General features: G+C 40.9%; 1 protein-coding gene across 1 annotated transcript in view; it reads left to right on the top strand.

Annotated features, from left to right (window-relative positions):
• Positions 1-24,190, top strand: part of LOC106567522 (follistatin-related protein 4) — a 218,173-nt gene that overhangs the window by 33,322 nt on the left and 160,661 nt on the right. Inside the window, exon 3 of the mRNA XM_014136869.2 lies at positions 207-240. Coding sequence (XP_013992344.1) covers positions 207-240 — 34 coding nt within the window. The remainder of the gene's footprint in view (positions 1-206; positions 241-24,190) is intronic.

Raw genomic sequence — 24,190 nt, 5'->3', positions numbered from 1 at the left:
GGCAAACTGGGATGACACCTGTCATCTTGCAGGAGGATGAATGAATTTACCTCAGAAACAGTGTGAAACCTTTCTCAATTCGACTGGTCTTTTCTCAGAGAGGAAAACACACATTACATGTGGCACAATATTTTTGCTGAGAAGCACACCAGGGTTTTGTCTGAGGCCCATAGTAACACTTTTTGTTGTGCTCTCTCTCTTTGCAGAAGAGTGGAGAAGCTGGCGGAGTTGCCGATCCATGTAAGTACCCTGTAATCAACCAAACTGCACCACTTAAATGCAGTATGTTTATCGATGGCATAAACCTTTTATGTTGGTGCAGGTTATGTGAACAGCATTGATAGTACATTCTATAGAAGTCCTCTTCGGTGAAAGCACTCAAGGTTTTACGTAGTAGCAAACATCGTTCTACACTACTGACACAACTATTGTGTTAAAGATGATCATTTAAAATCACATTTGGGCGATTCCACGCCAGCGTGGCCCGAAAATATTTTTGGTATCGCAGATTGTTCTGGCAATTTACATAACTTCATTGGGAGGAAGAATGTTTAACATGCTTTTTACATTTGTATCATCATTTTTTTTGGGGGGGGAGATCCTGATGAAAGTGGCCATTCAGGTGCTTTTTGGACCTATACAGTACATGCCTCCTGTAAGACCCTATGATCTGTGAACCGTACATGGTACAGACAACATCTGTCATTGTACTCCTTATGGTGTGCTCTAAAATATAGAGTATGTCTATATTCTGAAGAAAGAAAATTCACATGAATGTATCCAACATTAAAAATAGAATTATTACTATCTCAAAAGTACCCTTCGTGATTAGATTTTTTGTTGTTGTTGATATACTCTTCAAACACATACTATTTTAAGAGTAGGCTCTCTGCTACTTTTAAAGAAATTATACATTTACACATAGAAATAGACATTATAGGTCATTAACCAATCACAGCCCTCCTGTAGGATTGCACATTCAGTAAATCACCAGCAGAGGGAGTTCCCTTTGAATTTTTTTCTTCCATTCACTGTGTTGGTGGTGCTCATAAAATGTATCATAACTTTAAAAGTAGCAGAGAGCCCACTCTGGAAATGTGATGTACTTGTAGAGTATATTGTTTAAAACGATATGTCAGAAAAAGGGTACTTTTATATATTAATATTAATCGTTTTAATGTTGAATAAATTCATGTGTAAAATTGTATTTCAGAACGTAGCGATACTCCGTATTTTAGAGCACGCTATTAGGAGTATAACGACACCAAGTTGTTACCTGTATATTGTCTGGATCACTGGGTCTTACAGGGGGAATGCATAGGTCAACAACAAAAAAGGCCTAAATGGCCGCTTTCATCATGATTTATACTGTATCCTACTATAATCACATCGTTGCTGAGATGTGGTCGGTACTACAGGGCTCTACGTCGGCAGTGGTGTTGTTCTATTACTGACTGGGATATTCCAAGCTGTGGAATAAGGAAGATGCAATGCTAGGTCTCAGTATTGTCATGCTCTTAATACACTAAACAAAATATAAATGCAACATGTCAAGTGTTGGTCCCATGTTTCATGAGCTGAAATAAAAGATCACAGAAATTTTCCGTACGCACATAAAGCTTATTTCTCTCAAATTTTGTGCACAAATTTGTTTACGTCTCTGTTAGTGAGCATTTCTCCTTTGCCAAGATAATCCATCCACCTGACAGGTGTGGCATATCAAGAAGCTGATTAAACAGCATGATCATTACATAGGTACACCTTGTGCTGTGGACAATAAAAGGCCACTCTAAAATGTGCAGTTTTGTCACACAACACAATGCCACAGATGTCTCAAGTTTTGAGGGAGCGGGCAATTGACATGCTGACTGCAGGAATGTCCACCAGAGCTGTCGCCAGAGAATTTAATGTTAATTTCTCTACCATAAGCCACCTCCAATGTCGTTTTAGAGAATTTGGCAGTACGTCCAACAGGCCTCACAACCGCAGACACACATGTATGGCGTTGTGTGGGCGAGCAGTTTGCTGATGTCAGCGTTGTGAACAGAGTGCCCCATGGTGGTGGTGGGGTTATGGTATGGGCAGCATAAGCTACGGACAACGAACACAATTGCATTTTATCTATGGCAATTTGAATGCACCGAGATACCGTGACATTGTAGTGCTATTCATCCGCCCCCATCACCTCATGTTTCAGCATGAGAATGCATGGTTTTCTGATCCACGCCCAGTGGTGGAAAAAATTCCCAAATGTCATACTTGAGTAAAAGTAAAGATACTTTCATAGAAAATGACTCAAGTAAAACGGAAAGACCCAGTAAAATACTACTTAAGTAAAAGTCTAAAAGTATTTGGTTTTAAATGTATCAAAAGTAAATGCATTGCTAAAATATACAAAAGTAAAAGTATAAATAATTTAAAATTCCTTATATTAAGCAAACCAGATGGCCAAATGTTCTTGTTTTAAGTGAACGGATAGCCAGGGGCATGCTCCAACACTCAGACATAATTTACAAACGAAGCATTTGTGTTTTGTGAGTCCGCCTGATAAGAGGCAGTAGGGATGAGCAGGGATGTTCTCTTGATTAGTGTTTGAATTGAACCATTTTCCTGTCCTGCTAAGCATTCAAAATATAACACCGTACCCAAACCGGCCAGGCGCGTGCGTCATCGTGCGCTAATGTATTTTGTCCCCCCACACCAAACGCGATCATGACACGCAGGTTGAAATATCAAAACAAACTCTGAACCAATTATATTAATTTGGAGACAGGTCGAAAAGCTTTAAACATTTATGGCAATTTAGCTAGCTAGCTTGCAGTTACTGGCTAATTTGTCCTATTTAGCTAGCTTGCTGTTGCTAGCTAATTTGTCGTTGAGTTGTTTTTTTACTTGAAATGCACAAGGTCCTCTACTCCGACAGTTAATCTTCACATAAAACTGTCAACCCAATCGTTTCTAGTCATCTCTCCTCCTTCCAGGCTTTTTCTTCTTTGGACTTTATATGGCGATTGGCATCTAACTTTCATAGTTACCATGACGACTGACCGAACTCAGTTCATCTTTCAATCACCCATGTGGTTATAACCAATGAGGAGATGGCATGTGGGTATCTGATAAGGGAATTTATATGTTTAAAGGTAATGACTAAACAATTCCACCCTGAAATGTAATTATGACATTATGTAACATATATAATGAATAATTAGACAAACGTAACTATTAGTAATTATTAGATTCTGTAACATGTATAATGAATTAGAATGATAAACTTCAGTCTAATAAGGTGTGGTCGAGACAAGTAGAAATGTGTGTGTGACTAAGAAAATACCGAGAACAATTAAACTGTGTATGACCTGACCTGGCTAGAACTCTGAGAAACTTACGGCAGGAAAGGGAGTCCCATCAAGGTCACTCTAATCTCGGGGGAATGGAACTGCCAGCTTGGTAGTGATAAACAGTGGTAAGAACTATGGGGAAGGATACATCCCACCTACTGTTCGTGTGTATGTATGTGCGTAGGCTATCTACTGTTTGTGTGTAGGTTTGTGCGTAAGTAGGGAGGGAGTGAGTTATAAAATGACATGTTCTTTGTATTTTGACTTTAGAACGTTCTCGTGAATAAACTTTACTGACCTTTTGCATAAGCTGAGTCTTTGCCTAATTATTATTAAACCCAGGGTCTTACAAACCTCGGGAATTGGTCAAAGCTTATTGATTGTTAGTTATTATCACTGGGATTGAAAATTCTCGTGACAGTATCTGCTTCAATAAACCAATGAGGAGATGGGAGAGGCAGGACTCTCACCGGGCTCAGCGTCATAAATAGAACTGACTTCTATTTTAGAGCTTGGCAATGCAGACGCTCGTTGGCGCGCACGAGCAGTGTGGATGCAATAATTGAATAACGTATGCTTAAAAAAAAAATTGCGATGGGAGCGGTGTGGTCAGCATGCAAGGAGTAAAAAGTTGTCAAAAATATAAATAGTAAAGTACAGATACCCAAAAAAACAACTTAAGTAGTACTTTAAAGTATTTTTACTTAAGTACTTTACAACATCTGTGACCAACAGATGCATATCTGTATTACCAGACATGTGAAATCCATCAATTAGGGTCGAATTAATTTATTTTAATTGACTGATTTCCTTGTATGAACTGTAACTCAGTAAAACCTTTGAAATTGTTACATGCTTTTATTTTTGTTCAGTATAGTTTCAAGATTACAGTCAATCTCAGTGTGCATTGGAATGTTATATTCAAATGTCTATTGGAATGTAATATTCAAAGTGTGTTTTCCTGTAGAGTATTTGTTGTCGATGTATATCTTTTTTTGCCCTCACAGCAACCCTTTTGTGTATTATAGCACATAGGCTGTGTTTCTGACCTTAGAGAGAGTTAGAACATATGGCAAATGGCTTAAGTTAAGGAAACAACACCTCCCGGGTGACAACATTCTTCATTGCCATTTAAGGACAGACCAACAGTGTTAGAATGTGTTGGAATTATTCACATGGTGTGGTGATCCATCCGTCTCCTGGGACTAATTATTCACTATCTATTTGTATGCTAAACTTCCCCACCTTCAAAAAAGCATGTCTTGTCCTTTATTCCTTGAAAGGGAATAACTGCAGAGATCTCTCTCTCTCACCCTTTGGCTAACTGCTGCCTTGGTCTCTCCTCTCGTTCTCTCTCTCTCTCTGCATGACAAGGTTTTTATTGTCGTGTCTGTGCTACTCACTTGGAAATGTCGGCATTAATCAAATTGCCCAGGTTTTGCTTGAGAGACGACAACATTACCTGGGAAAATTGTGGTGGTGCAAACATGGCGTGGTGGTCTTCTGTCGGCTCAGACAGAAGTCATAAATAAATGACATTTTACTGGCTAGCAGCACACAACAAGCAACGGAAAAGGTCAGGCTGTACAAAGAACAGAAACAGAATGAAATGTAACGTGATCACCAGATGTTTTCTCTCTTTTGTTTAGGTCATATGCTAAATTTATATTGTCCATTTATCTTATGAATAGGTGGTGATTCATTTGGCCTTGAGTGCTTAATTTATGAACCTTTTACTGAGGATTAATCAGGGTTCGTTACCATCACAAATTAAACAATGGGAAGAGGCAAACCAAGTTAAGCAGCCCTGTGGTTCATTTAGACGGTAATTGGTTGGGAATTAGATAGGGCAAGGCAGACAGAGGGACTCTCTAACAAGCTGGAAATGACTGGAAAGGTATGGGCAGGAGGAGAGGAGAGTAGAGGAGGGGAGGAGGCTATCCTCACAGATACCAAGGTGTGAGTGTTTTGTCATTAAACCACCGAGCCAGATAACCCATCTCCGTTTCAATTCCACAGATCTTCTCCTTCGAATGTCTTAACACATTAAACTAGTTCAAATTCAAAAGGAATGTGAAGTGTTATTGCTCCAAAATAGTCCTGTTTCATCACGTAGTTTACAGCCCTCTTTTTACTCATGTATAGGAGTTCTCAGTGAACATTGGAAATAGGCTACATTGCCTGCAAATAACACACGTTCTCTGTGTGGCCTTCAATTAAACTCTGCAAGATTTGGGAGTGATCCAGAAAGACAGACTTTCAGGTTCTACTTCAAAGAGTCATCTCTAATGATTAAAACTGCCGCTATGGATCATTTCACTACTGACGGATATAAGTCACTATCAGATAGTCACGTCATTAATCTCAAGAAAAATGATTTCATTATATTGAAGAACAATAAAGATAACTCAGCATAGAGTTCATAAAATACCGCGCAGAAATCACTCCATCAGAAACGTAATCAAAATAGTTCAAATATAATAGCCTTTTGTGAAATGCCTCCACCTTATAGACTTGGTAAATACACTTAGAAGCCCTCTGAATGGCTTCTGAGCTGTGATTTGCCCCATAAATGTTCTGATTTCCAAGTCCGTTTTCTGATCAAGCCCAGGAATTGCAAGCATTCCCCAGCATCCCTATAATCAAATTGAGTAGGTACAGTACCACTTCCGTAATTTGATTTGATTTAAAGTATGAAAGTTAAAGACAAAGGGAGTTGTACCAAAAGCGTAAGCTCTGTACTTAGCATGCCCTGAGATCCAGTTGAAGGGCTTATGGAGGGCACATCATACTCTCTGGGGATTTAGAAAGCCTTACATTGGCAGTGAAACTCTGAATAGCACTTTCCTCTGACTGGGGAGAACTGGGAGGAACACTGCAGTGCCTGTTTGGGCGGGAGATATTAACACAGAACACGCTAAGATCGCAGAAAGGAACGGTGGGAAAAAATGACACAAAGATGGCTGTTATTTTAAGGGGGGGGGGGTAAAAACAACCTTGCAAATTGGCTTTGATCTCTAAGCAGCTTGTGAATTACAACGATGTTCTACTTTACAGGGCTAAAGAGACCTAACACTGCCATTATTTGCATACTTAAAATAGGGATAAGACGACAATATCTCATTCAACAGGTTAGGTTTGCAAGTACAAGTCATCATCGCGTGATATATTTTGAAATCATAACACCATCAGTGTCAGTGGCGGTCGGTGCCATTTAAGATGATGGAGGATGATTCTATTTTTTTTTAATGAACATGGCCTTATTTTTATTGCAGCATATCGGATGACTGTCATTCATATTCCATTCACCCAGCTCAGTGTAACGTCGATAGGGTTAGTCTACTACATGATACTCCAATTTCCCCTGTACCCATCATGAAGTTGCTACAACCTACCCTATGAAGGAAAGTGTACAGTGTAGGTGCACGCGAGAGAATTTTGAGTAATCAAGGTGACCGACAGTGACACATTCAATACCGCCTTGCACACTCTTGCCTGCATCTAGCTGATCTAGGGTGTAGTCATTAGTCCAACAGTTGCAAACAAGAGTTTCTATTGGACAAATTCAGGTATGTTTATCCCCGTTTGGTTCCATTTTCTTCAGTTTAACAAACATTTTCCAACAGAATTGGCGCAATGTATACACCCCTTTCACTTTCCTTCTTGCATCTATCTACGCGCTCTCCTGCTCTCACCTTTTCCCTTTGTGGACTTTAGTGCAAAAAACATCAACTGCCTTTGACCAGGAGAAAACACTTTTCCAAGCCCAACCGTCATATCATGACCGCTAACCGCTACACATAGCCTACATCGTTGTCATGTCATAGTCATCATAGCTACTAGAACTAATGCATTAGTAAACCCGCTACAATCATGCAGTACAGTTTATAGTCAACAGTAAGCAGTTACACCGGTAGGCAATAAATGAATCAAACCAAAAGCTTACCTTGACTTGGAAGAGTTAGTGTTGGATAGCCATAGTCAGCTAGCTAATATAGCATCGCTTTTTGTTTGAGGCATGTGTTTGAGTAGGCAAACTAGCTAAGTGCATTCAATGCTAGCTAAGTAAGTGAAAAAATACATATACTATGAATTATAGCTAGCTCTCTCTCTCTCTTTCACTCCCTCTCTTTTGTTTCTCAGAACCATGAACCTCCCAAGTTTTGTTTTGTATTGAAGTCAATGTACCACAGGATGACAGGAGCTAGTTGTCCTCCGGCTACACCATGGTGCTGCTGAGGCTACCGTAGACCTACTGTATTCATTATTGTTTTTATCTAAAAAAATGATCATTTTTAATGTTTCACTATTCTTTTTTTAAATGAAATTGACTGAGGAGGATGGTCCTCCCCTTCCTTCTCTGAGGAGCCTCCACTGCTGTAAATGTGATCTGTGATGATATGAAATAGGTAATTGAATTAATGGGGAAGTGAATATAAACACAATAGCCTGTGTGACTTGAGCCATCTGTGAGGTGTTCACAGATGAGACAGGTTGTGATTAGATTTGCATTGACTCACACTGCCTCGTCTCCAGAGGGACAGCAACACAGTGTTTTCAGCCTGAGCAGTTAGGTGGCATTACCCCGAAGATACACTTTTTACCTTTATCTTGAACTGTATTGCCTGGCATCAACACACACCCTGCTTTATGAGGTGGGAAAATAAATGATTGCCTTGAATTCCTACAGTATGTGCTCCTATCTTCCCTGCTTCTCTGCCTGACGGAGTTCTGAGAATAAGTTATTGAGATGGGGATCTCATCCGGGCAGCAAGGTCCTTAGAAGCACTTTGTCACTCTGCAAAGGACAAAGCATATTTGCATACCTCAGGGGAAGTGGAAATATTAATAAGATGCTGTCAAGTCGGGTTATATGACTCAGTAAACACACTCTCTGCACAATGCCTGCATATGCATTTGGTGTCAGAGACACACAGTGCTATTGAAACAGTTGGAGGGAGTTTTTTCTTTGTCAGATGTGTTCATTCACGTTTTGACTGAGACTGATGCTGTTGTTTTTTTTCCTAGGAAATATATCTCAAATTGTCTTTCTGAGAAAGTTTCATAGTTCAGCTAGAGCGTAAATTCCATATGTGACCAGACCTTCTACAACCACCAGCTGTAGATTGCAGGTCTAGACAGAGAAGATAGGCGTATAAAAGGTGCGACGAAGACTTCGTCTATGTTACACTTTGAAGAGTGTTCAGGATTTTTCTTTTAAGTCATTGCACTTTGCAAAGACAAAGAGAGTGACTTTGCCTAGCACTCCCACTCAGAGATATCCACGCGGAGTGCATTCTTTTGTTCACAGGGGACAGACAGACGTGCCTCAGGCTGATGGCTTAAGGCTTAGTGATTGAAAATCACAAACTCAAAACCACTGAATTGTGCTCATGTGAGGTGAAAATGAGTTAAACGAGGCAAATAATAGAATTTGAACGGTTCTAATACAGTATTTGTATTTTCTACATCATTTTCTAAATATGACAAGCAATTACCAGTGTCTTCATTTTGGCAGTCTGGGAGGATATGAGCCTGCCAAGATGCACGCTTTGAATGTGTGCTTTTCAAATTCAATACGCAATTTGTGCGTCTCTGAAGCTCTTTAGCTACGTCCTCTCCTTTTGTGTTCTTGGCAAGTCATAGCATAAAAGCACCCTGGTGCATCTGACAGACAGTCTGATCTTAGCAAGCAATGCAAATATTCTACTGAGATTCGTCCTAAAATAACACCATAACATAAAATAATACCGTCTGTGTTGGATTCTTGCTATGGTACTGCATTTGTATAGTGTCCATATTTACTGTTCGTAGAACCTTCGGGATGTGAATCCTGGTATGGAATAATAACCAGCTATAGAACTATACCAGTGGATGGGTAGCTCCTTTTGAGAATATCTGCGAGTGTCTTTGGAATTAAAACGCTGAATTATTTATAACTCAACAAACGTGAAGCTGGCTCAGGTAGGTAGCAGGGAGAGAGAACACCCGCAGCAACAGCGACAATAACGAATAAAAAAGACTGTGTTTCCCTGGTTACATCCCAAATAGTAAGCTATTCCCTATATAGTGCACTACTTTAGAAAGTAGAGCACTATATAGGAAACAGGGTGCCATTTGGGAAGCATGCCCTGTTTGTTTTGAAAACTGTGTGGGCTAACAGAGAGCATACAGAGAGTATGGATTCTGCCTGTGTTTTAGAAGAGAATTATAGAAGCATACTGTGTCACGCCCTGACCATAGAGAGCCCTTGGTTCTCTATGGTGTAGTAGGTCAGGGCGTGACTAGGGGGTGTTCTTGTTTATATTTTCTATGTTGGTATTTTTGTATGGTTCCCAATTAGAGGCAGCTGGTAATCATTGCCTCTAATTCGGGATCATATTTAGGAAGCCCTTTCTCCCACCTGCATTTGTGGGATATTGTTTTGTTGAGTGCTGATGTGCGCTCTGTGCTTCACTTTCGTTGTATGTTTATTGTTTTTTAGTGGAAGTTTCATGGTAATAAATTTGTGGAACCCAACACACGCTGCGCTTCGGTCCGTTCTTCAAAACGATCGTGACATGCTGAATGAACGTAAGGAAATTCTCATTAGCAGAAGATTCACTTGGAATGTCTCAACTCAATCCCCCCTTCCTAAAACCCACAGCAGTGTTCAGAGTGGTAATGCTATATTGGTGGCACATCAATGCTTTTTGCCCTCTACACTGAGTTCACAAAATATTATGAACACCTGCTCTTTCCATGACGTAGACTGACTAGGTGAATCCAGGTGAAAGCTATGATCCCTTATTGATGTCACTTGTTAAATCCACTTCAATCAGTGTAGATGAAGTGGAGGAGATAGGTTAAAGAAGGATTTTTAAGCCTTGAGACAATTGAGACATGGATTGTGTATGTGTGCCATTCAGAGGGTGAATGGGCAAGACAAACGAGTTAAGTGCCTTTGAACGGGGTACGGTAGTAGGTGCCAGGGGCACCAGTTTGAGTGTGTCAAGAACTGCAACGCTGCTGGATTTTCACGCTCAACAGTTTCCCGTTGTATCAAGAATGGTCCACCACCCAAAGGACATCCAGCTAATTTGACACAACTGTGGGAAGTATCGATGTCATCATGGGCCAGCATCCCTGTGGAACGCTTTCGACACCTTTTAGAGTCCATGTCCCGACGGATTGTGCATGTTCTGAGGGCAAAATGGGGTACAACTCAATATTAGGAAGGTGTTCTTAATGTTCTGTACACAGTATATGATATAAAATTATGTTCTCATGTTATATAGTCACATTATGTCATTTTGACACTGGTCCAGGAGATTTGGTGGATGACTCTCTCTCACACTCTCGTACTTTCGTAAACTGCAGTTGTGAATATGGATTTAGCATTTAACAATATAGGATGAGGGAAGTCATGCATGTAAATGCTTGCTACAGTATCAAATTCCCTCTATTGGAGAGCAGTGAGGCTCTGAGATCCCGTGGCCTACATGGTAAGAGTGTGACAGAACGCCAAATGTCTTAAAGTCTCCCTCTCTCGCTCTGACTGATTGACATGGAAGTCCTCTGTGTGTGTTATGCGTTCACATAATATTATTTTAGTCTCGGAGAATGGTGCTTGGAACCAAAAATAGTCAGGAATAGGCACATTATCAATCTGATTCTTGTCTTGGTCTGTCCGAGTGTTAGAGGCTGTAAGTGAGAGAATGCCAGTCAGCACAATCAGTGTCAAACTCTCTCTCCCATCCTCCCGCCCACACAGCCTTAAGTTTCAGGGCTGGTTGTTACCATGCTCAATCCTCACTGTGGCAACACTCTAGCTACACAGCCATGCAAGCAAGGAATGCCTTTTTCTTCTGAGTCTCCTAATTTGCATTTGACAATTCTGTCTTTTGATATTTTTATATAGTCTTGTGATTAACTTTAAGCACCGAGTTTCGTACAGTGTTTTAGAGTTATTTGCGCTTTAAATAATTACTTTTGAGGATATCATCTCTTCTCAGAGGAGGGATCATATTGTCGGAGATAATGAAGAAATATGTCTGTATGATGCAGTATGCCATAGCACACTGGGCTGACTTCAAATATTTCCCCTGAGGTTCTCTTCCCATCTCTCCTAACTCCATCTACCTAACTCTACCTACCCATCGCTCCTTTACCATTAGACCATAGTCATAAAATAATATTGCTGGTAAGATCAGCTTTAGTGCCTTATGTGACAACCCAAGGCATTGTTTAAAAATGGGGAAACATGTATTGCCATATCGGTTAAGTGGAGATGCTGTTTCAAATGGCTGTTTCAAATGGCACCCTTTCTTCCTTTATAGTGCACAACTTTGGACCAGAGCCCTATGGACCCTAGTCAAATTAATAATCTATATAGGGAAGAGGAACGCATCCATGACAATGATAATAGATTAAATGTTGATTTAGCTCATAAGGCCTATGTTTATGTCATCAATCTGGTCTTCTTTGACATTTCATTTATTTTTAGTCATTTAGCAGACATTCTTATCCAGAGCAATTTACAGTTTGTGCATTCATCTCAAGATAGCTAGGTGGGACAACCACATATCACAGTCATGGTAAGTTCATTTTTCAGCAAAGTCAGAGCTAGTAAGGGCGGGAAAAGTCAAGTGTGAGTGTTAGTTTACAAAAGGAAGGAGAAGGTGCTGTGGGATTAGTGTTTAGATGTTTTTGGAAGATGGGCAGGGACTCTGCTGTCCTAGCTTCATGAGGAATCTGGTTCCACCATTGGGGTGCCAGGACAGAGATGAGCATGGACTGAGCTGAGCGGGAGGGCCAAGGGAACAGAGGTGGCAGAACGGAGTGCTCGGGTTGGGGTGTAGGGTTTGAGCATAGCCTAAAGGTGGGGTGGGGCAGTTCCTCTTGCTGCTCGATAGGCAAGTACCATGGTCTTTTAGTGAATGCGAGCTTCGACTGGAAGCCAGTAGAATGTGCGAAGGAGCGGGGTGACATGGGAGAACTTGGGAAGGTTGAACACTAAGCTGGCTGCAGTGTTCTGGACAAGTTGCAGGGGTTTGTTGGCACAAGCAGGGAGCCCAGCTAACATTAAGTTGCAGTAGTCCAGACGGGAGATGTGCTGCTTCCCGTGTAAGGTATGGTCATGCTCTATGGATGTTGTAGAGCATGAACCTGCAGAAGCAAGTCACTGTTTTGATGTTTGCAGAGAACGACAGGGTGTTCTGGGAGGGGAACACCGTGGAGTTGTCAACCGTGATGGAGAGGTCTTGGAGCAGGCAGGCCTTCCCCGGGAGGAAGAGCAGCTCAGTCTTGTTCAGGTTGAGCTTCAAGTAGTGGGCCGACATCCAAGCTGAGATATCTGCCAGGCACGCAGAGATGCGTTTTGTCGCCTGGGTGTCAGAAGGGGGGAATGGAGAAAAGTAGTTGAGACCATGTGAGGATACGAGGGTGCTGAGTGACTTGGTGTATAGAGAGAAGCGAAGAGGGCCTAGAACCGAGCCCAGGCAGACACCATTAGTGATAGTATGTGGTGCAGACACAGATCCTCTCCGCGTTACCTAGTAGGAGTGGTCTGCCAGGTAGGATGCAATCCAAGAGTGTGCAGAGCCTGAGACGCACAGCCCTGAGAGGGTGGAGAAGAGGATCAGATCGTTCACAATGTCGAAGGCAGTGGATACATCTAGGAAGATAGATCTGTTACATTCCCCAGCAAGAAAATCACTTGCCCAAGAAGAGGTGAACAAAATAAAAACCATGAAGATCAGATAATGGATTGTTTTTCTAGAAATCAAATAGGGAAAGCCAACTAAAGGTGCCAACCTTCCACACCTCTAAAGACAACTGGAGCACTGGGCCAGCCACTCCTAACCACCCTCATGAACCTTTGGATTTTAAGGCAAAACTCCTGCAATATGAGACTCCAGCAAATGAGACGGTGTTTCGTGACGCTCGATTTTTGTAGGAAATGGGAAAACGAGAGGGTTATGATCAGTATAGACAACGTAGGTGTAAAGGCCGATACATAAACCTTGATGTGCTGAAGAGCCAGTACCAAATTGAGCGTCTCCTTCTCGATAGTCGAAGAGTGTTTTTGATTTCAGGCCAATTTCTTTGAAAAATACACCACAGGGTGCTCAACATTGTTATCGTCTTTCTGTAGGAGCACAGCCTCTGCTCCTACATCTCTGGCGTCGGTGTACAAAGCAAATGGACGACGGAAATCTGGAGCATCTGGCACCGGTGCAGAGACCAAAATGTTATTTTTCTTTCTCTATTCTGTAGGAGGCTAACCCGAACGGAAGACAAATGTAGGAAAACAAACCATCAGGAGTGACAAAAGCATACAAGTCTTTGGAACACTTAGCAGCGCCAACACGGTCCACACAGTCGTCGACCCTGGGCAAAGGGTTTGAGTCCACGGACTGTTCCCATGTTGTGTAATCCCGAGCTCAAGCATTAACTCCACCTCACTGCGGAGATTCTCTTCCTTTTCAGGATTCACTCAATAGGCATTTTGTTTGATTGGGGCAGAGTCCCCAATGTCAATGTCATGCTCTAGTAGATTTGCCTGAGTTGGTACATCTGAGAACAAACCCTGATATTCTAAAAGCAGTGCAACAATGTCACCCTTTTCCTCCGGAGACAAGTATGCTAAAACAAGTTATTTTGAGTATGCTCTTGTGAGGACAGGAGTGTGGAGCACGCATAAAATATTACACTTGAGAAGCACTAGCACTCCCCCTACCTTATTACCTCATGCTGCACCTCCCATTCATTGGACCTACTTTCAGCCAGGACAATGGCAATTAGAGACTAAACATGATATACACAAATCAAATGTTTTACTTCATAAATATCACCTATCTATATGTGAATTATAATAATCTGCCTATCCAGCAAGTTTCACATTTAAAATACAGCCTTAAACGAATGTTGTTATGCAAGGTAGAAGGCCAATGTTAGGTATGAATTATTCGTGGGTAGCTAATGCTAGCTAGCTTTTAGTTCCTTGTCAGTTAGCCTTCGTTGGTTAGCTTTAGCTAAGTGCAGATTCATGCATTGTGCATGTTAGTATTGGTTGGGATTATGGTTAATTGTTCATGTCTAAACAAATCACTCCACTCTGAAAGTAACCATTTCACTGTACCATTTACACCTTCTGTATCCTGTGCATGTGACAATAAACTTAGATTTTATTTTATATAGTGTGTGTTTAGCAGAGACAGTAATGTGAAAAACAACATGACCTGCTTGAAAGTCAGATTAGGATATGGGCCAAGGGCTTGATAGTGTATTTTTACTACTACTTTTTGCTACTACTTTCTTGAAATCTTTGGTTGTTTTCTCCACTAACTTACTCACTTTGTTTAGCACATGGCCTCATATGTGAGCCCTTAAAGAGATGGGTGGGGCTAAGGCTTAAGAGGGTGTCAACAATGCTGAATGGCTGTAGACAAAGAAGAGCTCTCCAGTAGGTGTACCAAAAATATTCAAGGAGCATTTTCTCAAAAGTGGGGTTACAAGTTTATCAACTTTCAAAGCAGAATTACCTTCCCATTGTTCCTCAACTGCATTGTATGATATACCATTTGCTAGCGCTGAGTATCTACTTTTATGCAATGTAAAAAACAATTTCAAATTTTGCTACGTACAACCTAATCGAGGTGGTGGGTCACATATTGTAGTCAGGCAACATACTATGAGATGTGAATGGACTACATTTCAATCTGAAGTCTGAGTTCACTTTCTCTTGCTTCAACACTGAACCAGCCACCATTGTTTTCAATACTTTTTGTGCCGTTACGTGGTTGCGTCACATTATGCCAACAATCCTGGGAATTTCAGTTGAAGCCTGCATCAATGCATGTTTCAAAATGTGTGTACAAACAAAGTATGCATCTGAACACTTCCCTCCATGCTCCGTTTTGCATACTTTGATTTGGACTCATACTCCGACTGTTCCGTACTCCAATTTGTGTGCCTCATGCATATTGAGAAACACCCACTGTATTTAGTCCTCAAAACAAGTGCTATATAATCATTTACGAATCACATCGTATGACTCGGAAAAGTGCTTAAGATATACAGTAGCAATCGAGATTGCATTTTGTTTCATACAATTACATGCATTATAGCCTTCCTACCCATCCAGCTAAAAATGCAGTAAAGAATAATGCCACTCCCATCTCAACCCTCTCAGAGGAGAGCCTTCATTCCTTTTGGCAAATGTATTTCATATTCAAACACAAATGGAGCAATTTGTGCAAATAGCATGCGTAACAGTGGGCAGGATATATCCCAGGTGTGAAACCGTCAGTTAAGAATCCCATCCGCAGAAATAGGCCAGAGAATGAATTAGGTATGTCATTGGGTAAGGGCATCTGTAAGGGAAAGGAAAAATGAAATTTCTGCAGGCATGCATGCATAGGATAAGGATAGTGTGAAATCAGATATAGCACTGACAATTATATGCCACATAGACAGATGTAGGATCACTCTTTCTGTTTCTGAGAATTGCAGATGAGCTTTGTGATTTACATAAATTCACTGGAAACCCGCACAAACACACTGTTATATTTACAGCGTAGCACTTTTCATGCAGCCTACTTTTGTCCAGCTACTAGCCTAACCACTGATCGAGCGACATAATGGACTAAACGTGAAAATCCTGTTGCTGCAGGATTATTTTGCCACGACAATAATGGTCAAATTAAGATCCTACATGTATGTTGACTTTCAAATCAACTGTCATAGTGTAAATGGCAATTGCAATAAGCTAAAGTCGTTTAGCTTATCTATAGGAGCATATGCCGCAGATAAACAAATCAACTGTAATGACTTCTAAAGCCCTCCTATACTGTCTAGTATTGTCACTGGGTTAGTAAACAGCACAGAGGTCAAGCTGTGCAGTTTACTATTGCTTTTCTAGCACACTATTTCATATACAACGTATCCTCATATTATATTCATTGGATGACCGTTTTATATCATAAACACAGGCATTACCATGACTTCACTGCAACTATGCCTGTTTGTAATCATTACTGTCACTTCAGTAATTGCCATATATATTTATACAGTACCTTCCTGGTTATTGTGTGTGAGGTGTGTTTAGTGGGTAGCTGTAGAGACAGAGGTCAGGTCTCTCTCTTTCTCTCCGTGTTTGTGTGTGTGTGTGTGCGCCAGTTAAAGACCGGCCATTTCCCTCTACAGATCTGAGATCTGCCCTCATTACTCTGGCTTTATTAATCTGAGCGCACGTGGCAGGGCCTCTGTCTAATTGCAATTTACCAACATGACATTGATGACAGCATATGCATTCATAATAGTATAGAAGCAGTTTCTCTCTCTCTCTTTCCCGCTCTCTCTTACACGCACACACACAATCTCTCGCTCTCGCTTTCTCTCTTTTCCATCTCTCCCCCTTTTTTTTCGGCTGCTGAGAGAACCTGATTTATATACTGCTTAGCTTGGTAACAATAAAGCAGATTTAGTAGAATATTAAATATTAATAATGCTGTCTGTGAATATTTTAACGCTGGAGTTAGCTCTGTTGCAGTCCTCTCCTCTTCCCTTGCTCTGTGTGGGATGTATAATTGTGGGCCATGTTGTTATCCTGTGCTATATGTGTGTGGAGAGGGGGTTTAGTTGATGAAAAATACACAAGTCTCTTAAGTTGTCGCTGAGGTGTTTAAAGCAATATCAGGGATGATGTTCGCAGTCATGTCTGTCGAGTAAAAGAGAGGGGGGAAAAAACCTGTGACCAAAGACATGCCTTTTGCATGTTTTAGTGTTCCTTGGTTCATTTGTCCTTGATGTTCATTGGCCGTGTTCTGAGAATGTCAGTGACCAGGGGATGACTGAACAGTTTAGGATTGTAGTTTTTACAGGGGGAAACAAACATATTTACTACGAGAGGACTTGTAGAAATCTTGTTTAAAGGGGAGAAACAAACACTTTCGGAAACTGCAAAGTATGCGAATAAGAATTTAGCATTTACCTGTATAGGACGAATTAAGTCATGTAAATGCTTGCTACAGTGTCTAATTCCCTCCATTGGAGAGTAGTGAGGCTCTGAGATCCAATGGCCTGCATGTTAACTGGGTGTGACAGAAAGTTAAATGTCTTAATAAAGACTATCTCTCTATCGCTCTCTCGCTTTCAGCAGAATGACACATAAAAATGACTCTGACCTCTATTAAAAAGGGAGAAAGCATTTGAAGCAATTTATTAACGTGAGACTAAATTGATAGGAATTTAACTTTTCGCAATAATACGGCATAGCGAAGATGGACATGCTGCTCACATAGTAATAAAAAGCCTGTTGAGTCCCACTATCCCATCACTTTGTCTTATTAGAGGGAATAATGTACAATGTGTAATTACATTCATGTATAATTGATATCAAATCTCAATATTATTTAGTCAGCCAGGGACGGAGAAATGTGGATTTATACTGGGCTGTCAGACAGATAAATCACACATCATTCCAAACACATCATTTTTCAATAAAGTTTTAAATATTTAAAATATTTGACTACAGAAAGATGGCAAGTTAGTGAGGAAGAGCAGATAATTTCACACTATTTTTTCATTGTTATTTGCATTAAAGGGGAAGTGACTTATTCTGGCAAACCCACCCAGCCTTAGCTTGGCTTGAGGAATAGGTCCATGTTGAAATAGCAACTTGATGGGATGGAAATGCTTAGTATACACATAAGGACTGTTAAGTCTATGACTCTTTCATGGATTCACCAATCATTGTCACCTCTACCTTTTATAGTTCGACATGGAATAGGCTACCTCCCAAATGGCACCCTATTCTCGATATAGTGCACTACATTTGACCAGGGCCAATAGAGCTATACAGGGAATATGGTGCCATTTGGGATGCAGACACAGGGGCGCAACTTTGGTTTTAGAAGTGGAGAGGACATAACATGGCATGGGGTCTAGAGGTCGATTTCTGCATTTCTACGCAATCGCGTATGACCCATGGGTGTCTCTATTCAGAACAACACAAAGTAAGGAAAAATGCCCCCAGTCATCAAGCTAGGTAGGAGATCATTATTAAATATGTTTAAGTGATTGATAAGACTGAACTAGATCAAAGATAATTCAATAATCAATATTGTGTTGCGCCTTTAACTAATAGCCTAAGAAATTAACAACTCTTTAAAAAAAATAAAGTACAAAGACTTAACTTTCTATTAAGATACCCTCTATATCAAATTTCAGCCAGACCGCCCAGCCAGCCCGAGTCGCCTGCACGCCCGACCACCACCATTCTAGTCAATTACCCAACTCTCTCTCCGACACAACTTCCTTCCCACCTTAAAAAAATGAACATTCCACAAGGGGAAGGTTTGGAAACACCTACACATATAAACAGAAACAGCACATCCTCCATATCAGTGGTTCCCAAACTTTTTATAGTCCCGTACCCCTTCAAACATTCAACCTCCAGCTGTGTACCCCCTCTAGCACCAGGGTCAGCGTACACTCAAACGTTGTTTTGTTGCCATCATTGTAAGCCTGCCACACACATACTATACGATAAATTTATTAAACATAAGACTGAGTGTAAGTTTTTGTCACAACCCGGCTCGTGGGAAGTGACAAAAAGCTCTTATAGGACCAGGGCACAAATAATAATATAATAATAATCAATAATTTTGCTCTTTATTTAACCAGCTTACATATAAAACCTTATTTGTTCATCGAAAATGGTGAATAACTCACCACAGGTTAATGAGAAGTGCTTGAAAGGATTCACATAACTCTACAATGTTGGGTTGTATTGGAGAGAGTCCCAGTCTTAAATCATTTTCTACGCACAGTCTGTGCCTGTATTTAGTTTTCATGCTAGTGAGGGCCAAGAATCCACTTTCACATAGGTACGTGGTTGCAAAGGGCATCAGTGTCTTAACAGCGCAATTTGCCAAGGCAGGATACTCTGAGCGCAGCCCAATCTAGAAATCTGGCAGTGGCTTCTGATTAAATTACATTTTCACAGAACCGCTTGTTGCAATTTCGATGAGGCTCTCTTGTTCAGATACTGGTAAGTGGACTGGAAGCAGGGCATGAAAGGGATAACGAATCCAGTTGTTTGTGTCATCCGTTTCGGGAAAGTACCTGCGTAATTGCGCACCCAACTCACACAGGTGCTTTGCAATATCGCATTTGACATTGTCTGTAAGCTTGAGTTCATTTTCACACCAAGAAATCATACAATGATGGAAAGACCTGTGTGTTGTCCTTGTTAATGCAGACAGAGAAGAGCTCCAACTTCTTAATCATATCCTCAATTTTGTCTCGCACATTGAAATTAGTTGTGGAGAGTCCCTGTAATCCTAGATTCAGATCATTCAGGTGAGAAAAAACATCACCCAGATAGGCCAGTCGTGTGAGAAACTCGTCATCATGCAAGCAGTCAGACAAGTGAAAATTATGGTCAGTAAATGAAACTTTAAGCTCGTCTCTCAATTTATTTATTTATTGTCAATACTTTGCCTCTTGATAACCAGCATACTTCTGTATGTTGTAAAAGCATTACATGGTCGCTGCCCATATCATTGCATAGCGCAGAAAATACACGAGAGTTCAGGGGTCTTGCTTTAACAAAGTGAACCATTTTCACTGTAGTGTCCAAAACATCTTTCAAGCTGTCAGTCATTCCCTTGGCAGCAAGAGCCTCTTGGTGTATGCTGCAGTGTACCCAAGTGACGTCTGGAGCAACTGTTTGCACGCAGGTTACCAGTCCACTATGTCTCCCTGTCATGGCTTTTGCGCTATCAGTATAGATACCAACATGAGCAGAAGCTACGTTTGGCTACATACGGACTGTTAGTGGAATTCCTGTGAGAGAGTAACAGTTAATGTGATTGGATGTTAATTATTTGACTAGGCTACCTGTATTTGACATTGTGCTGTTATTTCGCTGAACACTAGATAGTTTAATTTTATTTTTGGCAGTGAAACGAGGCTACTCAGGTGAGAAAAAACACCTCACCCAAATGTATAGCCCCGTTGGAAAATATAAATGGACGGCATTACATGTACCCCAGTTTGGGAATACCTGCTCCACATAATTAATGTCATATGGCCAAATAGTACTGTAGAGCTTTTTTGATATAGCTGGGTAGCCCCGTCCTGCCACTTGGGGTCCACCGCCTTGCAGTACCCCAACTCAACACACCCAACTCAGCTTTAGGATCTCAGTGAAACATTCATTATTTGTTTCAGGTGTGTTAGGCCAAGGCCAGAGTGACAACCCACAGGACGGCCTGGCCAGGACCCAGCAGCTGTTAAAAACGTGACTTGGGAATGTTTTCAATGCAGACTCCTTTAGTTGTACTGTATTGCATATAAGGCATTCAGACCTTATGAAAGTTGCCAAGTTTACCCTTAATCTAGTAATAATTCAAATCTAGTGATATATAAATTGACATTTCTGCCATCCATTGTGACATTGTGGGAGGATAACCAACCATCCAATTAATGGCAATGCATTTCTTAGCCGCTATAAATGCTACGTTACACAGTTTCTTCAAATAAGTCTCCAGTATCAATATTTCCAAGCCAACAAAAACAGGGAGAAGGGAGAATCTGTAGACATGCTGAGATAAAACCACATACTATTTGCCAGATTTCAACCAGCCTTCACACGATCATAACAATCAGACATGTCCGTGGTACGGACAACTTGGTTGCTGATTGGCTTTCAAGGTTGGGCAGTGAATAAGCTTTGTGTTTTGCATTTAGCCAGTGTGTAGCCCTGGCTCACTATTTATTTTGACTGCGCAGTTTGTAGTTTTGGATTAATTTGGTTTTGGTTGGGCTTGTTCCAAGGGGATGGGAGTTATAGAAAAGTATGTGATTTTACCCATTTCTCAAAACTTCAGCTTTAGGCAGTTATAGAAAGAAAATAACAAAAAGTATGCCAATAGTGTTCAAAGCTGTCATCAAGGCAAAGGGAGGCTACTTTGAAGAATCTAAAATCTAAAATATATTTTGATTTGTTTAACACTTTTTTGTTACTACATGATTCCATGTGTGTTATTTCATAGTTTGATGTCTTCACTAATATTCTACAATGTATAAAATAGTAAAACTAAAGAAAAACCCTTGAATGAGTAGGTGTGTCCAAACTTTTGACTGGTACTGTATATTTACAAAAAAAATGGTGGCTGTTCAGTCTGGTATTTAAGTGTTGACAGACAGTAGACACCATATTTATTTTGGAGAAGGTGACGCATTTAAGTAGCGATGCATTTAAATTGATCCTGTTGTGAGATGGAAGTTATTCTCTGTTGGTTGTGAGCAAACTTGTCCAACAAAAATATAGGATATATTTGCTGTCTTAAGAGGGAAAGTGTTACAGGCTTTGTTTTTTCAATTTGGACATTAGCACCTCAGCATGTGGGGTGCACCGATTGGTTTCACCTCATTAGTCATGATGAAGTTTGTGTGGGTTACTTTGACAGAGATGATGTTCTAATGAGGAAATGGCGTTCTCGTGCCACTTCTGGGCAAATAGATTGGTCTAGTGTAGTCCTCGGGGGCCTGATTGGTGTCACACTTTTGCCCCAGCCCTAGCTAACACACCTGACTCCAATAATCAACTAATCATGATCTTAGTTGAAATCAGGTGTGTTTGCTAGGGATGGGGGGGAAAGTGTGACACCAATCAGGCCCCCGAGAACTGGAATTGCCCGGCCTAGTCAATCTCAAATTGTCGTTCCAGTTACAATTTGACAAGAGATACTGAGTTTGGCTCACCATGGTAGTATGGTAGGCCATCTTGCGTAACTTCTTCATGCCGGGTCTGAAACAGGATGCACAGTGCACTCCGAGAGTGAAACGCTCTGAATTTACGAACAGACAATCTGACAATGCTCGGGATTTACAAACGCCCAGAGCGCACACTGGCACTCCGGGATGAATTGACGAACACACCCGAAATCGTAAAAGCTAGTCATTTGTTAAACTAACAAGCTAGCAAGTGGTTGCATAGCAACAGCATCAACTTCCAGTAGACAGGCAAAGCTCTAGTACGCTCAACTGAAACGATACCGTTCATTTCCAGTATACTAAAATTAACTAATGATTTATAGAATGTAGTATATACTCATTAAGTATGTAGTATACAGTATGTTAGTATGGGTATTCGAACACAGTTCATGTTTATATTGAGAAGGCTACGCATTTAAGTTGATCATGTTGTGAGATGGAAGTTATTTTCTTGTTAGTCAGTATGTATTACACCTGTGCTGGTTGTTTATCTCGTTAGCGGGAAGGTATTTCATCTGTGCTGGACCAGGTGCTATTTAAGAGTGGCCGGCCCAGTGCTCCAGTGGTCTTGGGAGACGTGGAGGGTTGGCTCTCCCTATTTGATTTCTGGACAGGCTATCCTTTATCTGATCATCCCTGTTTTTGTTTTGCTACATTTTTTGGTTTGCTTCCTGTCTTTAAGTTTGGTGTGGGTTTTTATTTTGTTTGCCTCTTCTTGGGTAAATGTAGTGGGTGCTCATGGTGGGTGTCTTTAAGTTTACAGTTCTTGCTAGTCAACTTTCAGTGGACAACCCTCCAAAAATCCCACCTGTTTCATTTTTGTTGTTGTCAGATACGTTTTTAGTCCCCCTTTCTGTTTTGGTGACAGTTTTTGTTTTCCTTGATGGGGAGCGTAACATGTTCTACATCTCTAGCAGACTAATGACATTTCTGAGTGCATGTTATTTCGTTTCACAGGCGTATAGGTGGTCTTAAACTGAAGACATTTATCTATGAGACTATATGAACATGACTGGGCATTCAAACATATCTGTATTCATTCATCATTTCCCAGAGCTTCCTCACATTTTAGTTTTACATGTTTTGTGTCATCGTGAAAAGCCTCTATCAACCCTTGAATCGACTTTAGAGGTTTGTCAGACTGCTTTAAAATAGTTTGTCTTCCCTGTCTGCTTGACCCTGCTGAGACCCCTGTCACCATCTGGTCCTGTTAAGAGGAGGCATGACAAATAATGACCTTGGTGTACATTTATACATTATATTATTCAATAATAAAATCAATGGTTAAATAATTGAAATGACTGTTATTCCCAGATTCCAGACTGTAGTTTTAAATTTAAACCCCTGTGATGTAGGAACTATAGGCCTACCCATCAACTCAAGATGGAACTTTGTATACAGTCACTGATTTTGTTATAATGTAGGCCTACTGAGCTCAGTAGACTGGTCTCCCCTGGCTGTCTGACCCTGCTGGGACACCTGTCACCATCTGATCCTGCTAAGACTTGAGCATAGTGTTGTGCATTGACTGTGCACCATGACTGTGAAGCCTGTAGAGATGTTTAAATTAAATGTTATTAGTCACATGCGCCGAATACAACAGGTGTAGACCTTACAGTGAAATGCTTGCTTACGAGCCCCTAACCAACAATGCAGTTAAAAACAAAATCGAAATAAGAATAAGAAATAAAAGTAACAAGTAATTAAAGAGCAGCGGTAAAATAACAATAGCGAGACTATATACAGGGGTTACCAGTACAGAGTCAATGTGCTGGGGCACCGGTTAGTCAAGGTAATTGAGGTAATATGTACATGTAGGTAGAGTTATTAAAAGGACTACGCATAGATGATAACAGAGAGTAGCAGCGGTGTAAAAGAGGGAGGGGCAATGCAAATAGTTTGGGTAGCCATTTGACTAGATGTTCAGGAGTCTTATGGCTTGGGGCTAGAAGCAGTTTAGAAGCCTCTTGGACCTATACTTGGCGCTCCGGTACCCGCTTGCCGTGCGGTAGCAGAGAGAACAGTCAATGACTAGGGTGGCTGGAGTCTTTGACAATTTTTAGGGCCTTCCTCTGACACGCCTG

The sequence above is a fragment of the Salmo salar genome, chromosome ssa13 (genome assembly GCF_905237065.1).
Source record: "Salmo salar chromosome ssa13, Ssal_v3.1, whole genome shotgun sequence".
NCBI lineage: Eukaryota > Metazoa > Chordata > Actinopteri > Salmoniformes > Salmonidae > Salmo > Salmo salar.
This window is presented reverse-complemented; position numbering and strand designations above follow the sequence as displayed.